Genomic DNA, 14,005 nt, shown 5'->3' on the forward strand with positions numbered 1-14,005 from the left:
ATATGTAGTTATACGATAGCAATACTCTTTTTTTATTCCTTAATCTTTTTTTTTGTTCACATTCTGTCCCATGCAATGATAGTGATATAATGTGTGTTTACTTCATTAAAAAAATTACAATGTTCTGCTAACAAATCCAGCTTTTTATATTAAGACTAAATGCTAGACTAAACATGTAGGAAATGTATCAAATTATTTTATTTTCAAACAAACTTATATAACTAATCAGAATATTGCTATTTTTGAACTATATATAATGACTATAATGACATTTAGGAATTTTAACAGTAAGATTTTTTTCTTCCCAAGACATTTTCCTGATTTCTTTCATGTAATATGTGCCTGTTATTTTTAAAACTTTGTTTAAACTGTTTAAACATTATTATATTTAAAAAACAAAACCCAAAACATAGCACAGATCTAAATATGAGTTTCATGTGTAAGAGTCATTGCCTGTGTCCAGTGGACTCCAGCTTTTTTTTTTTTTTTCCCTCTGTGATGGAGTCTCACTCTTTTGCAGGGCTGGAGTGTGGTGGCGATCTCGGCTCACTGCAACCTCTGGCTCCCAGGTGCAAGCAATTCTCCTGCCTCAGCCTCCTGAGCAGCTGGGACTACAGGCGTGCCACCAAGCCCAGCTACTTTTTGTATTTTTAGTAGAGACGGGGTTTCACCATGTTGGCCAGGATGGTCTTGATCTATTGACCTCATGATCCACCGACCTCATGATCCACCCACCTCAGCCTCGCAAAGTGCTGGGATCACAGGCGTGAGCCACCGCGCCCAGCTGACTCCAGCTTTTTAATGTAGCATTCATCTTCCATTCTTACTTTCCTTGTGTTTTACACTTTTCCATTCAAGTTCCTAGGAAACACCTAGACTGCATGGGACTAATCTTTGTGCACTCATTCCACTCTCCAAGTGCAGTAGTTTTCTCTGTTTTTCCCTGGTAAACTCCTCGTATATTTTGCCTCTTCTGTAATGCCTTCCTTGTGTTAAAAAATAACTTTTCATACATCAACTCTTAAACTACACATTGTATCATAATTGCATATTACATGGTTTTTAAGGCAGGAAATATATATTTCTTTATATGTTGTTAGTAATTCATAACTGTGTTTTTTTTAATACTTTAAGTTCTAGGATACATGTGCACAATGTGCAGGTTTGTTACATATGTATACATGTGCCATATTGGTGTGCTGTGCCCATTAACTCGTCATTTACATTAGGTATCTCCTAATGCTATCCTTCCCCCCTACCCCCTCTCCACAATAGGACCCGGTGTGTGATACTCCCCTTCCTGTGTCCAAGTGATCTCATTGTTCAATTCCCACCTATGAGTGAGAACATGCGGTATTTGGTTTTCTGTTCTTGCAATAGTTTGCTGAGAATGATGGTTTCCAGCTGCATCCATGTCCCTACAAAGGACACAAACTCATCCTTTTTTATGGCTGCATAGTATTCCATGGTGTATATGTGCCACATTTTCTTAATCCAGTCTGTCACTGATGGACATTTGGGTTGATTCCAAGTCTTTGCTATTGTGAATAGTGCCGCAATGAACATACATGTGCATGTGTCTTTATAGCAGCATGATTTATAATCCTTTGGGTATATACCCAGTAATGGGATGGCTGGGTCATATGGTACTTCTAGTTCTAGATCCTTGAGGAATCGCCATACTGTTTTCCATAATGGTTGAACTAGTTTACAGTCCCACCAACAGTGGAAAAGTGTTCCTATTTCTCCACATCCTCTCCAGCACCTGTTGTTTCCTGAGTTTTTAATGATTGCCATTCTAACTGGTGTGAGATGGTATCTCATTGTGGTTTTGATTTGCATTTCTCTGATGGCCAGTGATGACGAGCATTTTTTCATGTGTCTGTTGGCTGTATACATGTCTTCTTTTGAGAAATGTCTGTTCATATCCTTTGCCCACTTTTTGATGGGGTTGTTTTTTTCTTGTAAATTTGTTTGAGTTCTTTGTAGGTTCTGGATATCAGCCCTTTGCCAGATGAGTAGATTGCAAAAATTTTCTCCCATTCTGTAGGTTGCCTGTTCACTCTGATGGTAGTTTCTTTTGCTGTGCAGAAGCTCTTTAGTTTAATTCGATCCCATTTGTCAATTTTGGCTTTTGTTGCCGTTGCTCCTGGTGTTTTAGACATGAAGTCCTTGCCCATGCCTATGTCCTGAATGGTATTACCTAGGTTTTCTTCTAGGGTTTTTATGGTATTAGGTCTAAAATTTAAGTCTCTAATCCATCTTGAATTAATTTTCGTATAAGGAGTAAGGAAAGGATCCAGTTTCAGCTTTCTACTTATGGCTAGCCAATTTTCCCAGCACCATTTATTAAATAGGGAATCCTTTCCCCATTTCTTGTTTTTCTCAGGTTTGTCAAAGATCAGATGGCTGTAGATGTGTGGTATTATTTCTGAGGACTCTGTTCTGTTCCATTGGTCTATATCTCTGTTTTCTTACCAGTACTGTGCTGTTTTGGTTACTGTAGCCTTGTAGTATAGTTTGAAGTCAGGTAGCATGTTGCCTCCAGCTTTGTTCTTTTGACTTAGGATTGTCTTGGCAATGCGGGCTCTTTTTTGGTTCCATATGAACTTTAAAGCAGGTTTTTCCAATTCTGTGAAGAAACTCATTGGTAGCTTGATGGGGATAGCATTGAATCTATAAATTACCTTGGGCAGTTTGGCCATTTTCACGATATTGATTCTTCCTATCCACGAGCATGGTATGTTCTTCCATTTGTTTGTGTCCTCTTTTATTTCACTGAGCAGTGGTTTGTAGTTCTCCTTGAAGAGGTCCTTTACATCCCTTGTAAGTTGGATTCCTAGGTATTTTATTCTCTTTGAAGCAATTGTGAATGGAAGTTCATTCATGATTTGGCTCTCTGTTTGTCTGTTACTGGTGTATAAGAATGTTTGTGATTTTTGCACATTAATTTTGTATCCTAAGACTTTGCTGAAGTTGCTTATCAGCTTAAGGAGATTTGGGGCTGAGATGATGGGGTTTTCTAAATATACAATCATGTCATCTGCAAACAGGGACAGTTTGACTTCTTTTCCTAACTGAATACCCTTGATTTCTTTCTCTTGCCTGATTGCCCTAGCCAGAACTTCCAACACTATGTTGAATAGGAGTGGTGAGAGAGGGCATCCCTGTCCTGTGCCAGTTTTCAAAGGGAATGCTTCCAGTTTTTGCCCATTCAGTATGGTATTGGCTGTGGGTTTGTCATAAATAACTCTTATTATTTTGAGATACGTTCCATTAATACCGAGTATATTAAGAGTTTTTAGCATGAAGGGCTGTTGAATTTTGTCAAAGGCCTTTTCTGCATCTATTGAGATAATCATGTGGTTTTTGTCGTTGGTTCTGTTTATATGCTGGATTACGTTTATTGATTTGCATATGTTGAACCAACCTTGCATCCCAGGGATGAAGCCCACTTGATCATGGTGGATAAGCTTTTTGATGTGCTGCTGGATTCGGTTTGCCAGTATTTTATTGAGGATTTTTGCATCGATGTTCATCAGGGATATTGGTCTAAAATTCTCTTTTTTTGTTGTGTCTCTGCCAGGCTTTGGTATCAGGATGGTGTTGGCCTCATAAAATGAGTTAGGGAAGATTCCCTCTTTTTCTATTGATTGGAATAGTTTCAGAAGGAATGGTACCAACTCCTCCTTGTACCTCTGGTAGAATTCAGCTGTGAATCCATCTGGTCCTGGACTTTTTTTGGTTAGTAGGCTATTAATTATTGCCTCAATTTCAGAGCCTGCTATTGGTCTATTCAGGGATTCAACTTCTTCCTGGTTTAGTCTTGGGAGAGTGTAAGTGTCCAGGAAATTATCCTTTTCTTCTAGATTTTCTAGTTTATTTACATAGAGGTGTTTATAGTATTCTCTGATGGTAGTTTGTATTTCTGTGGGGTCGGTGGTGATCTCCCCTTTATCATTTTTTATTGCGTCTATTTGATTCTTCTCTCTTTTCTTCTTTATTAGTCTTGCTAGCAGTCTATCAATTTTGTTGATCTTTTCAAAAACAAACTCCTGGATTCATTGATTTTTTGGAGGGTTTTTTGTATCTCTATCTCCTTCAGTTCTGCTCTGATCTTAGTTATTTCTTGCCTTCTACTAGCTTTTGAATGTGTTTGCTCTTGCTTCTCTAGTTCTTTTAATTGTGTTGCTAGAGTGTCAATTTTAGATCTTTCCAGCTTTCTCTTGTGGGCATTTAGTGCTATAAATTTCCCTCTACACACTGCTTTAAATGTGTCCCAGAGATTCTGGTATGTTGTATCTTTGTTCTCATTGGTTTCAAATAACATCTTTATTTCTGCCTTCATTTCATTGTGTACCCAGTAGTCATTCAGGAGCAGGTTGTTCGGTTTCTATGTGGTTGAGCAGTTTTGATTGAGTTTCTTAGTCCTGAGTTCTAGTTTAATTGCACTGTGGTCTGAGAGACAGTTTGTTATAATTTCTGTTCTTTTATATTTGCTGAGGAGTGCTTTACTTCCAACTCTGTGGTCAATTTTGGAATAAGTGCGATGTGGTGCTGAGAAGAATGTATATTCTGTTGATTTGGGGTGGAGAGTTCTATAGATGTCTATTAGGTCTGCTTGCTGCAGAGATGAGTTCAATTCCTGGATATCCTTGGTAACTTTCTGTCTCGTTGATCTGTCTAATGTTGACAATGGGGTGTTAAAGTCTCCCATTATTATTGTATGGGAGTCTAAGTCTCTTTGTAGGTCTCTTAAGTACTTGCTTTATGAATCTGGGTGCTCCTCTATTGGGTGCATATATATTTAGGATATTAGCTCTTCCTGATGAATTGATCCCTTTACCATTACATAATGGCCTTCTTTGTCTCTTTTGATCTTTGATGGTTTAAAGTCTGTTTTATCAGAGACAAGGATTGCAACCCCTGATTTTTTTTGTTTTCCATTTGCTTGGTAGATCTTCCTCCATCCCTTTATTTTGAGCCTATGTGTGTCTCTGCATGTGAGATGGGTCTCCTGAATACAGCACACTGATGGGTCTTGACTCTTTATCCAATTTGCCAGTGTGTGTCTTTTAATTGGACCATTTAGTCCATTTACATTTAAGGTTAACATTGTTATGTGTGAACTTGATCCTGTCATTATGATATCAGACGGTTATTTTGCTTGCTGGTTGATGCAGTTTCTTCCTAGCATCGATGGACTTTACATTTTGACATGTTTTTGCAATGGCTGGTACCTGTTGTTCCTTTCCATGTTTAGTGCTTCCTTCAGGATCTCTTGTAGACCGGGCCTGGTGGTGACAAAATCTCTAAGCATTTGCTTGTCTGTAAGGGATTTTATTTCTCCTTCACTTATGAAACTTAGTTTGGCTGGATATGAAATTCTAGGTTGAAAATTCTTTTCTTTAAGAATGTTGAATATTGGCCCCCACACTCTTCTGGCTTGGAGAGTTTCTGCCAAGAGATCTGCTGTTAGTCTGATGGGCTTCCCTTTGTGTGTAGCCTGACCTTTCTCTCTGGCTGCCCTTAACATCTTTTCCTTCATTTCAACTTTGGTGAATCTGACAATTATGTGTCTTGGAGTTGCTCTTCTCGAGGAGTAATTTTGTGGCGTTCTCTGTATTTCCTGAATTTGGATGTTGGCCTGCCTTACTAGGTTGGGGAAGTTCTCCTGGATGATATCCTGCAGAGTGTTTTCCAACTTGGTTCCATTTTCCCCGTCACTTTCAGGCACACCAATCAGACGTAGATTTGGTCTTTTCACATAATCCCATACTTCTTGGCGGCTTTGTTCATTTCTTTCTCCACACTTCTCTTCTCATTTCATTTCATTCATTTGATCTTCAATCGCTGATACTCTTTCTTCCAGTTGATTGAATCAGTTACTGAAGCTTGTGCATTTGTCACATAGTTCTTGTGTTATGGTTTCATCTCTATTAGTTCTTTTAAGGTCTTCTCTGCATTGATTATTCTAGATATCCATTCATCTATTCTTTTTTCAAGGTTTTTAGTTTCTTTGTGCTGGTTACGTAGTTCCTCCTTTAGCTCTTAGAAGTTTGATTGACTGAAGCCTTCTTCTCTCAACTCGTCAAAGTCATTCTCCATCCAGCTTTGTTCCATTGCTGGCGATGAGCTGCGTTCCTTTGGAGGGGGACACGTGCTCTGAATTTTTGAATTTCCAGCTCTTCTGCACTGCTTTTTCCCCATCTTTGTGGTTTTATCTGCCTTTGGTCTTTGATGATGGTGAGGTACTGATGGGGTTTTGGTGTGGGTTTCCTTTCTGTTTGTTAGTTTTCCTTCTAACAGTCAGGACCCTCAGCTGTAGGTCTGTTGGAGTTTGCTTGAAGTCCACTCTAGACCCTGTTTTCCAGGGTATCAGCTGCGGAGGCTGCAGAAGATAGAATATTGCTGCACAGCGAGTGTTGCTGTCTGATTCTTACTCTGGAAGCTTCATCTCAGTCATGTACCACGCCGTGTGAGGTGTGAGGTGTTGGTCTGCACCTAGTGGGGGATGTCTCCCAGTTAGGCTACTCAGGGGTCAGGGACCCACTTGAGCAGGCAGTCTGTCCATTCTCAGATCTCAACCTCCGTGCTGGGAGATCCACTGCTCTCTTCAAAGCTATCAGACAGGGGCATTTACCTCTGCTGAAGTTTCTGCTGCTTTTTGTTTAGCTATGCCCTGTCCCCAGAGGAGGAGTCTACAGAGGCAGGCCAGCCTCTTTGAGCTGCGGTGGGCTCCCCCTAATTCGAGCTTCCTGGTGGCTTTGTTTACCCACTTAAGCCTCAGCAATGGCGGGCACCCCTCCCCCAGCCTCGCTGCCCCCTTTCAGTTAGATCTCAGACTGCTGTGCTAGCAATGAGGGAGGCTCTGTGGACATGGGAACCTCCGGGCAAGGTGTGGGATATAATCTCCTGGTGTGCCGTTTGCTAAGACCCTTGGTAAAGCACAGTATTAGAGTGTGAGTTACCCGATTTTCCAGGTGTTGTGTGTCTCAGTTTCCCTTGGCTAGGAAAAGGGATTCCCTTCTGCTTTGTGCTTCCCAGGTGAGGCGATGCCTCACCCTGCTTCAGCTCTCACTGCTTGGGCTGCACCAGCTGACCAGCACCGAATGTCCAGCACTCCTCAGTGAGATGAACCCAGTACCTCAGTTGAAAATGCAGAAATCATCCGTCTTCTGTGTCACTCACGCTGGGAGCTGGAGGCTGGAGCTGTTCCTATTCGGCCATCTTGGGTGTGCCCCCCAACTGTGTTTTTTAAATTAATGAATTGAGATGGGGAAGAGTTGGAATTTTACAAAATTGTTTTTTTATTCATTATCAGTATAATTATCATAAAACATTGGCTTTTTATATATTTTTTTAAATTCTGGTACTGTGTTACATATCAAGGAAGTAAAGAAAAATGAAAATAAAAAATGGACCTCAAAATAGTCTGTGATTACACCAGTGTTTGAGAAGGCTAATTTAGTAACTCATGGTCTGCTACAAGGAGATGATGACAGCAGTTTAAGTGAAATAGATGAGGATGAAATAAGTTAAAATGTATAAGTTCTTTATTTCTCTGAGAAGGAACATTGGCAGTCATTATTTTTCCTGGAAATAGAATAGTGTAGTCTGCCAAAGCTAGAGAATACTCAACTATATCAATGCTGAAAGACCAATTATGATGAGGGCTGGTGACTTTGACAAGGAGCAGTTTGAATAAATAATTGCCATGGAACCCTGACTATAGTGGATAAGCATAGACACCCTTTGAGGGAACCATTATTGGGAAAGGCAATAGAGAAATGAGTGATAACTGAAGAAGAATGTGGGATTCAAGGAAATTTTCTTTCTTTTTTATTTTAAAATAGAAGCTTTTGGAGTGTATTTGTATGCTGCTGGGAACGATATGGACAAGAAGAACATGTTTATGAGATTTAATTTTGTATGTCTAAGTGTTTGAAAACTTGATTCATTATCTTTTATAGATTTTTAGCAAACTAATTGTCCTTAGAGTATTTATTCATGTAGAGTTTTATGGTAAGAGTTTATTCCTTCAGCATTGGTTCAGAAATGTAAATATTAGTGTAACTGAACATATAAATGGTGACAGAAATTTAAACTGTCATATGCAGATTATTTTAAATTGTGAGATAATAAACATGCAAACACTTAGGCCATACTGAATAGAATTTAAACATCCCTTGATGAATAGGTATGATCTGCTAAGGTACTCTAAAATGTCAGGTGTATCAACTTTGTAGTTGTTTAGATTCTGAGGAGAAGGGGAAGGTTTTGTTCAAGTACTTTAGAAAAGCTTGCTGTTGACAATCTATCACAGATAATTACTTCTGGATTATAAAGTTGTTTTTTGGGTTTGTTGTTGTTGTTGTTGTTGAGACAGAGTCTTGCTCTGTCACCCAGGCTAGAGTGCAATGGTGCGATCTCGGCTCACTGCAACCTCTGCCTTCCAGGTTCAAGCAATTCTCCTGCCTCAGTCTCCTGAGTAGCTAGGATTACAGATGCCTGCCACCGCGCCTGGCTAATTTTTGTATTTTTAGTAGAGACGAGGTTTCACCATCTTGGCCAGGCTGATCTTGAACTCCTGACCTCATGGTCCACCCGCCTCAGCCTCCCAAAGTGCTGGGATTACAGGCGTGAGCCATTGTGCCTGGCCTATAAAGTTTTTTAAAAAAATATTTAATCAAGTTGACCCACAATGGATTATAAAGTTCTAAAGTATCAAAACCATGTTCCTCTGGACCAACATTGCCATCAGCATGTATTGTGTGCTCAGTGAGTATTTATTTGTTGAATGGATGAATGAATGGGTGAATACATGAATGAACACCTGTTGTTGGATTTCATTAAAAATACTTTTTAGTTTTTTGAAAGTAGGTTTCTGAACTTGCCTCTGTATGAAGTTGTTATATTAGAAAAAGACTGCAAGATTCTGAAATTATTTTTTATAGTTGTAGTCAGAAATGGAATGACAATGTGGTTTCATCTGCTATCGTCTCTCTTTAAAACACTTGAAAATAAATGTTACCTTCACAGCATATCATGAAACATATGTTTTTGGGGCAGAGTTGTTGGGTTTGAGTGCTGGGTCTGCTACTGACTTTCCTCAGCTGTATGGGCTGAGGAAAGTCACATGGCCCTTCTGTGCCTATTTTCTTTCTTTATAAAATACTTAATGTGTTACTGACCTCACAGAATTGTTATGAGGATTATATGAGTTTGACCCATGGACAGTGCTCAGAATGATGCATAGTACCTGCATAGTAAGTCAAGAAAAAGCTAACTAATATCATCATTAAAAAGGGGTTTCCCTTATATAAGAATGTGAGTAATATTTTCCAAATAGGTTTTAGTGCCCATAAAAGCTTGTTTTTATTGAAAAGGACAACAATGAGAAGACCCTGGTATATTTATTTTTATCACATAATGCAAGTAACACATTTTTTTCTTTTGGTTTTACTATCAGAAATCTTGACCTAAATTTAATTCTTTGTAATTATATTATTAGTAGTAAATTTCTTTATCCCTTAATGTTGCTGTTTCTGTTTATAGTTTAATGTCTGTTTTAGAAGATTGCTGTATTTTACATTACCTGTAAAAAAATTTACCTGTACACTTGATGAATAGAAGTAATACAAATGCAGATATTTTATATGATAAAACAATAGTATTATTCTTTGTATTTTACATCTTTGCTATTTTTCTAAAAGGAATTTTTTCTTTTTTCAGGCCTGTAGATAAAACATCTAATGAAAAGAACAAGGTATTGTAAAAAAGTAAATGATCTAAAATATTATGTTGAAAAAAAAAACACATTCTAAAAGGTAAAATAAAAAAGACAGGATGTTTTGTTCTAAAGCTGTTTGCTTAGAAAAAGTGATTAAGAAACAGTAGCTGTTGATAACAGTACCTTTTAAGAACAATCTGTTGCTTTAAAGAAGTACCTGTGTTTTTGCTCATTAAAAAAAAATGGAGAAATACCACTTCTGTACATTTAGCATATGCTATAAATCTTTTGAGGACATTTTGAAACAGTGTTATTTATCTTATAGGTCAAAAACCAAGTACATCATGAGGCTGACTTTGCTGACTCAGTGGGGCCATCTGAAACGGCCTCAGAGGATTGTGAGTTATCTCACTTTACTTATGAGAATTTTTTGTTGCTGATTGAACAACTTGGAATGGAGCGTAAAGGTAGGACCATTGCATAAATGCAAGGCCTTTTGATGTCTCCTGTAGTAATGTGTGTATACATTGCTGAGAACTGATGTGTGATAGTGAAGCTCATCTCAGAAATATGCTCAGTGTTAAAATAGAAAGAGAACTAACTTATACTCTACACCAAAGAGCTATGTTAACTCCACCGTACTTTTCTCATTGTCAGTGGCACTCCCAGTCTTTTTATTGACTCTATTTCTCTCCTATTCCTTCCCCCAGTGTCAGGTTACCATTTTTTCTCCACCTGGAATGCTGTGGAAATCTTAGGAATCTTAGAACTGTTTTCTCGAATACCCCACCTCCTAAAACCGTGGTCTACTCTGCATTCATAATGATGTATTTTTAAGACTTCGGATCTGATCATGTTACTCCTTTGCTTATAACTCAGCTACTACTTCTCATTGCTATAAGTTAGAGATCTGAATCCTTTAGCTTTATCCTGCATCATTTTTACCCTTCTCTGTCTCTGTGTCCCACCTAGTGTGTTAGATGTTTGTTCCAGCAGTTGATAGCTTCAGTGAGGTATAACTGATATATGATAGACTGCATGTATGTAAAATACACAATCGTATGCACATGTGAAACCATCACCATAATCAAGAGAGTTAACATGTTCATCATCCATAAAAAGTCTCTTCCTGTCCTTTTGTATTTCTTTGTTAAGAAACTGCTAAATTGTTTTCCAAAGTATTTGTATTGATTTTCCATTCCAACCAGCGGCGTATGACATTTCCTATTGTTCTGTATCATCACAAGCTGTTATTATTGCTGTTTTTTAATTTTGAAATTTTAGCCATTCTGATGGGTATGTATTATGCATATTATTATGGTTTTAATATGCATTAGCCTAAGGACTAATAATGTTGAGCATCCTGTATGTGCTTATTTACCACCTGTGTAACTTCTTTGGTGAACTGTCTTTTCCAATCTCAGTAGCTTATGAACATTTAAAATTGAGATTCAATTCAGTTAGCTTTTCTACATACACCAAAGGTAGTCAAACCTTTTCATTTTCAAACTGTTATCTTACTAAACATAGTAAATATTTTAAACTTGTGACAAAATGGTCTCTGCCACAGCCAATCAACTCTGCTATTGTAGTATGAGACCAGCCATAGACAATATGTATGTTAAAAAACACAGCTGCATTCCAATAAAACTTTATTTGCAAAAATAACAAGCTGCCCGACAGGTTGGATTTTACCCATCCCTATTATGTGATCATGATTGTGAATAAAGACAGTTTTACGTCTTCCTTTTAACTCAGGTAGCTTTCCTTTACTTTTCTTTTCTTTCCTTTTCTTTTCTTTCCTAACTGCACTGGCTTCAGTACAATGCTGACTGACATAGCGAAAGGAGACATTCCTATATAGTTCCTGATGTTACAGGGAAAGCATTCAGTTTTTCATCGTGACACATGTTAGCTGTAGGTTTATCAGAGATGCTCTTTATCATGCTGATGATGTTCCCTTGTATTCTTTGGTTACTGAGAGGGATTTTTATTTTTAAATCAGGAATGAATGTTGTATTTTATCAAATGCCTCTGTCTACTGAGATGATCATATGGTTCTTCTCTTTTAGTTTTTTAATGTGGTGAATAACTGATGTTTTAATGTCAAACCAACACTGTATTTGGGGATAAACCCCACTTCTTTATGATTTATTATCCTTCTAATATATCATTGGATTGGATTTGCCAAGATTTTATTTAGAAAGTTTTAAAAGGGAATTTTTTTTTTTTTTTTTTTTTTTTTTTTTTTGACACAGGGTCTCGCTCTGTCACCCAAGCTGGAGTGCAGTGGCCAGATCTCAGCTCACTGCAAGCTCCGCCTCCTGGGTTTATGCCATTCTCCTGCCTCAGCCTCCTGAGTAGCTGGGACTACAGGCGCCCGCCACCTCGCCCGGCTAGTTTTTTGTATTTTTTTAGTAGAGACGGGATTTCACCGTGTTAGCCAGGATGGTCTGGATCTCCTGACCTTGTGATCTGCCCATCTCGGCCTCCCAAAGTGCTGGAATTACAGGCTTGAGCCACTGCGCCCGGCCAAGGCTATTTTTTAGACTAGTTTTAGCTTCACAGCAAAACTGAAAGTAAGGCACAGAGATTATCCCTGTACTCCCTGCCCCTACACGTGCATAGCCTCCACAATTATCAATATCCTCACCAGAGTGGTACACTTGATCTCATTGATGATCCTGAATTGATAATCACAATCACCCAAAGTCCATAGTTGATATTAGGGTTCAGTTTCAGTGTCTTACATTCTGTGAATTTGGACAAAGGTATGAGGACATGTGTTTATCACTGTAGTATTATCCAAAGTGGTTTCAGAGCTTTAAAACTCCTTTGTGCTTCATCTGTTCATCTTCTCCCACCTTCCCTCCCCAACTCCTGGCAACCACTGACTTTTTTTACTGTATCTATAGTTTTGCCTTTTCCAAAATGTCATATAGTTGGTATCAGACAGCGTATAGCCTTTAGACTGGCATCTTTCACTCGGTAATGTGCCTTTGTGGTTCCTTCATGTCTTCTCATGAGATGATAGCTCATTATCGCATGGCTGTACCAGAGGTTGTTCGCTCACCTAAAGGAGGATATCTTGGTTTCTTGAGAAAATGGTTAAATTTTTACATCTATGTTCATGAAGGAGTTTTCTGTTTTTGTCATATCATTGTCAGATTCTGGTTCAGGGTAATGCTAGAGTGACAGAATGAGTTGTATTTCTCCTCTGTTTTTTTTTTGAGGGTGGGGGAAAGGTCGTGTAAAGTTGTTATATTACTTCTTAAATATTTGGTAGAATTCACCAACATAGCTATCTGGGCTTCGAGTTTTCTTTCTAGGAAGGCTTTCCTTATGCTCTATTTTCTTTTATAGATACAGGACAGTTCAGGTTATTCCGTCTGGATTGAACCTTGGTAATTTTTGTCTTTCAAGGAAAGTGTCCATTTTATCAAAGCTGTCATGTTTAGTCACATAAAGCTCACCTTATTATATTGCTGTTATTTTAGTATCTGTAGAATCTATAAAAATGTCATATTGCTATGTTTCTGAAATTGTAATTTGCATCTTCTTTTTCGTGATCAACCTGAATAGAGTTTTATCACTTTTATTGACCTCATCAAAGTGTGTGGTTTTACTGATTTTTTCCTATTGTTTTTCTGTTTTATTGGTTTCATCTTTGATGTTGTGGTCTGTTTGGCCTACTATAACAAAATATTATAGACTGGGTAACTTATAAACAACAGAAATAGATTTTTCACAAAAGTACAAGATCTAGGTGCTGGCAGATTTGGTGTCTGGTGAGGGACCAATTCCTGGTTCATAGATCCTGTCCTCACATGGCAGAATAAGTGAGTGAGCCCTCTGGAGTCTATTACATAAGGGCACTAATCCCATTCGTGAGGGCTTGGCTCCCATGAGCTAATTACCTCCACGAAGCCCCACCTTCTGATAACATTACCTCTGTGATTAAGTTTCAGCATACGAGTTCTGGGAGGATGCAAATGTCAGACCATAGCAGACGCTTATTATATCATTTCCTCTGCTTGCTTTGGGTTTAATTTCTTCTTCTTCTTTAGTTTCTTCTCTTTTTTTAGTTTCTTAAGGAAGTCAAGACCATTGACTTGAGAGTCTTCTAATATAGACATTTAGTGCTAAAAAATTTTAAGTACTGTTAACTGTGTACAACAAATCCTGATATGTAGTATTTTCATTTTCATTCAGTTCAAAATACTCTCTAATTTCTCTTTGCATCATGTCTTTGACCTAGGGTTATTTAGATGT

The 14,005-nt window shown here is 38.2% G+C and overlaps 1 protein-coding gene across 1 annotated transcript in view; it reads left to right on the forward strand.

Moving 5' to 3' along the window:
- LOC103242526 (coiled-coil domain-containing protein 144A) overlaps window positions 1–14,005 on the forward strand; it is an 89,426-nt gene that overhangs the window by 41,816 nt on the left and 33,605 nt on the right. Inside the window, exons 7-8 of the mRNA XM_073005391.1 lie at window positions 9,736–9,769; window positions 10,059–10,200. Of these exons, the coding sequence (XP_072861492.1) occupies window positions 9,736–9,769; window positions 10,059–10,200 (176 nt within the window). The remainder of the gene's footprint in view (window positions 1–9,735; window positions 9,770–10,058; window positions 10,201–14,005) is intronic.

The sequence above is a fragment of the Chlorocebus sabaeus genome, chromosome 16, assembly GCF_047675955.1.
Source record: "Chlorocebus sabaeus isolate Y175 chromosome 16, mChlSab1.0.hap1, whole genome shotgun sequence".
Classification (NCBI taxonomy): Eukaryota; Metazoa; Chordata; class Mammalia; order Primates; family Cercopithecidae; genus Chlorocebus; species Chlorocebus sabaeus.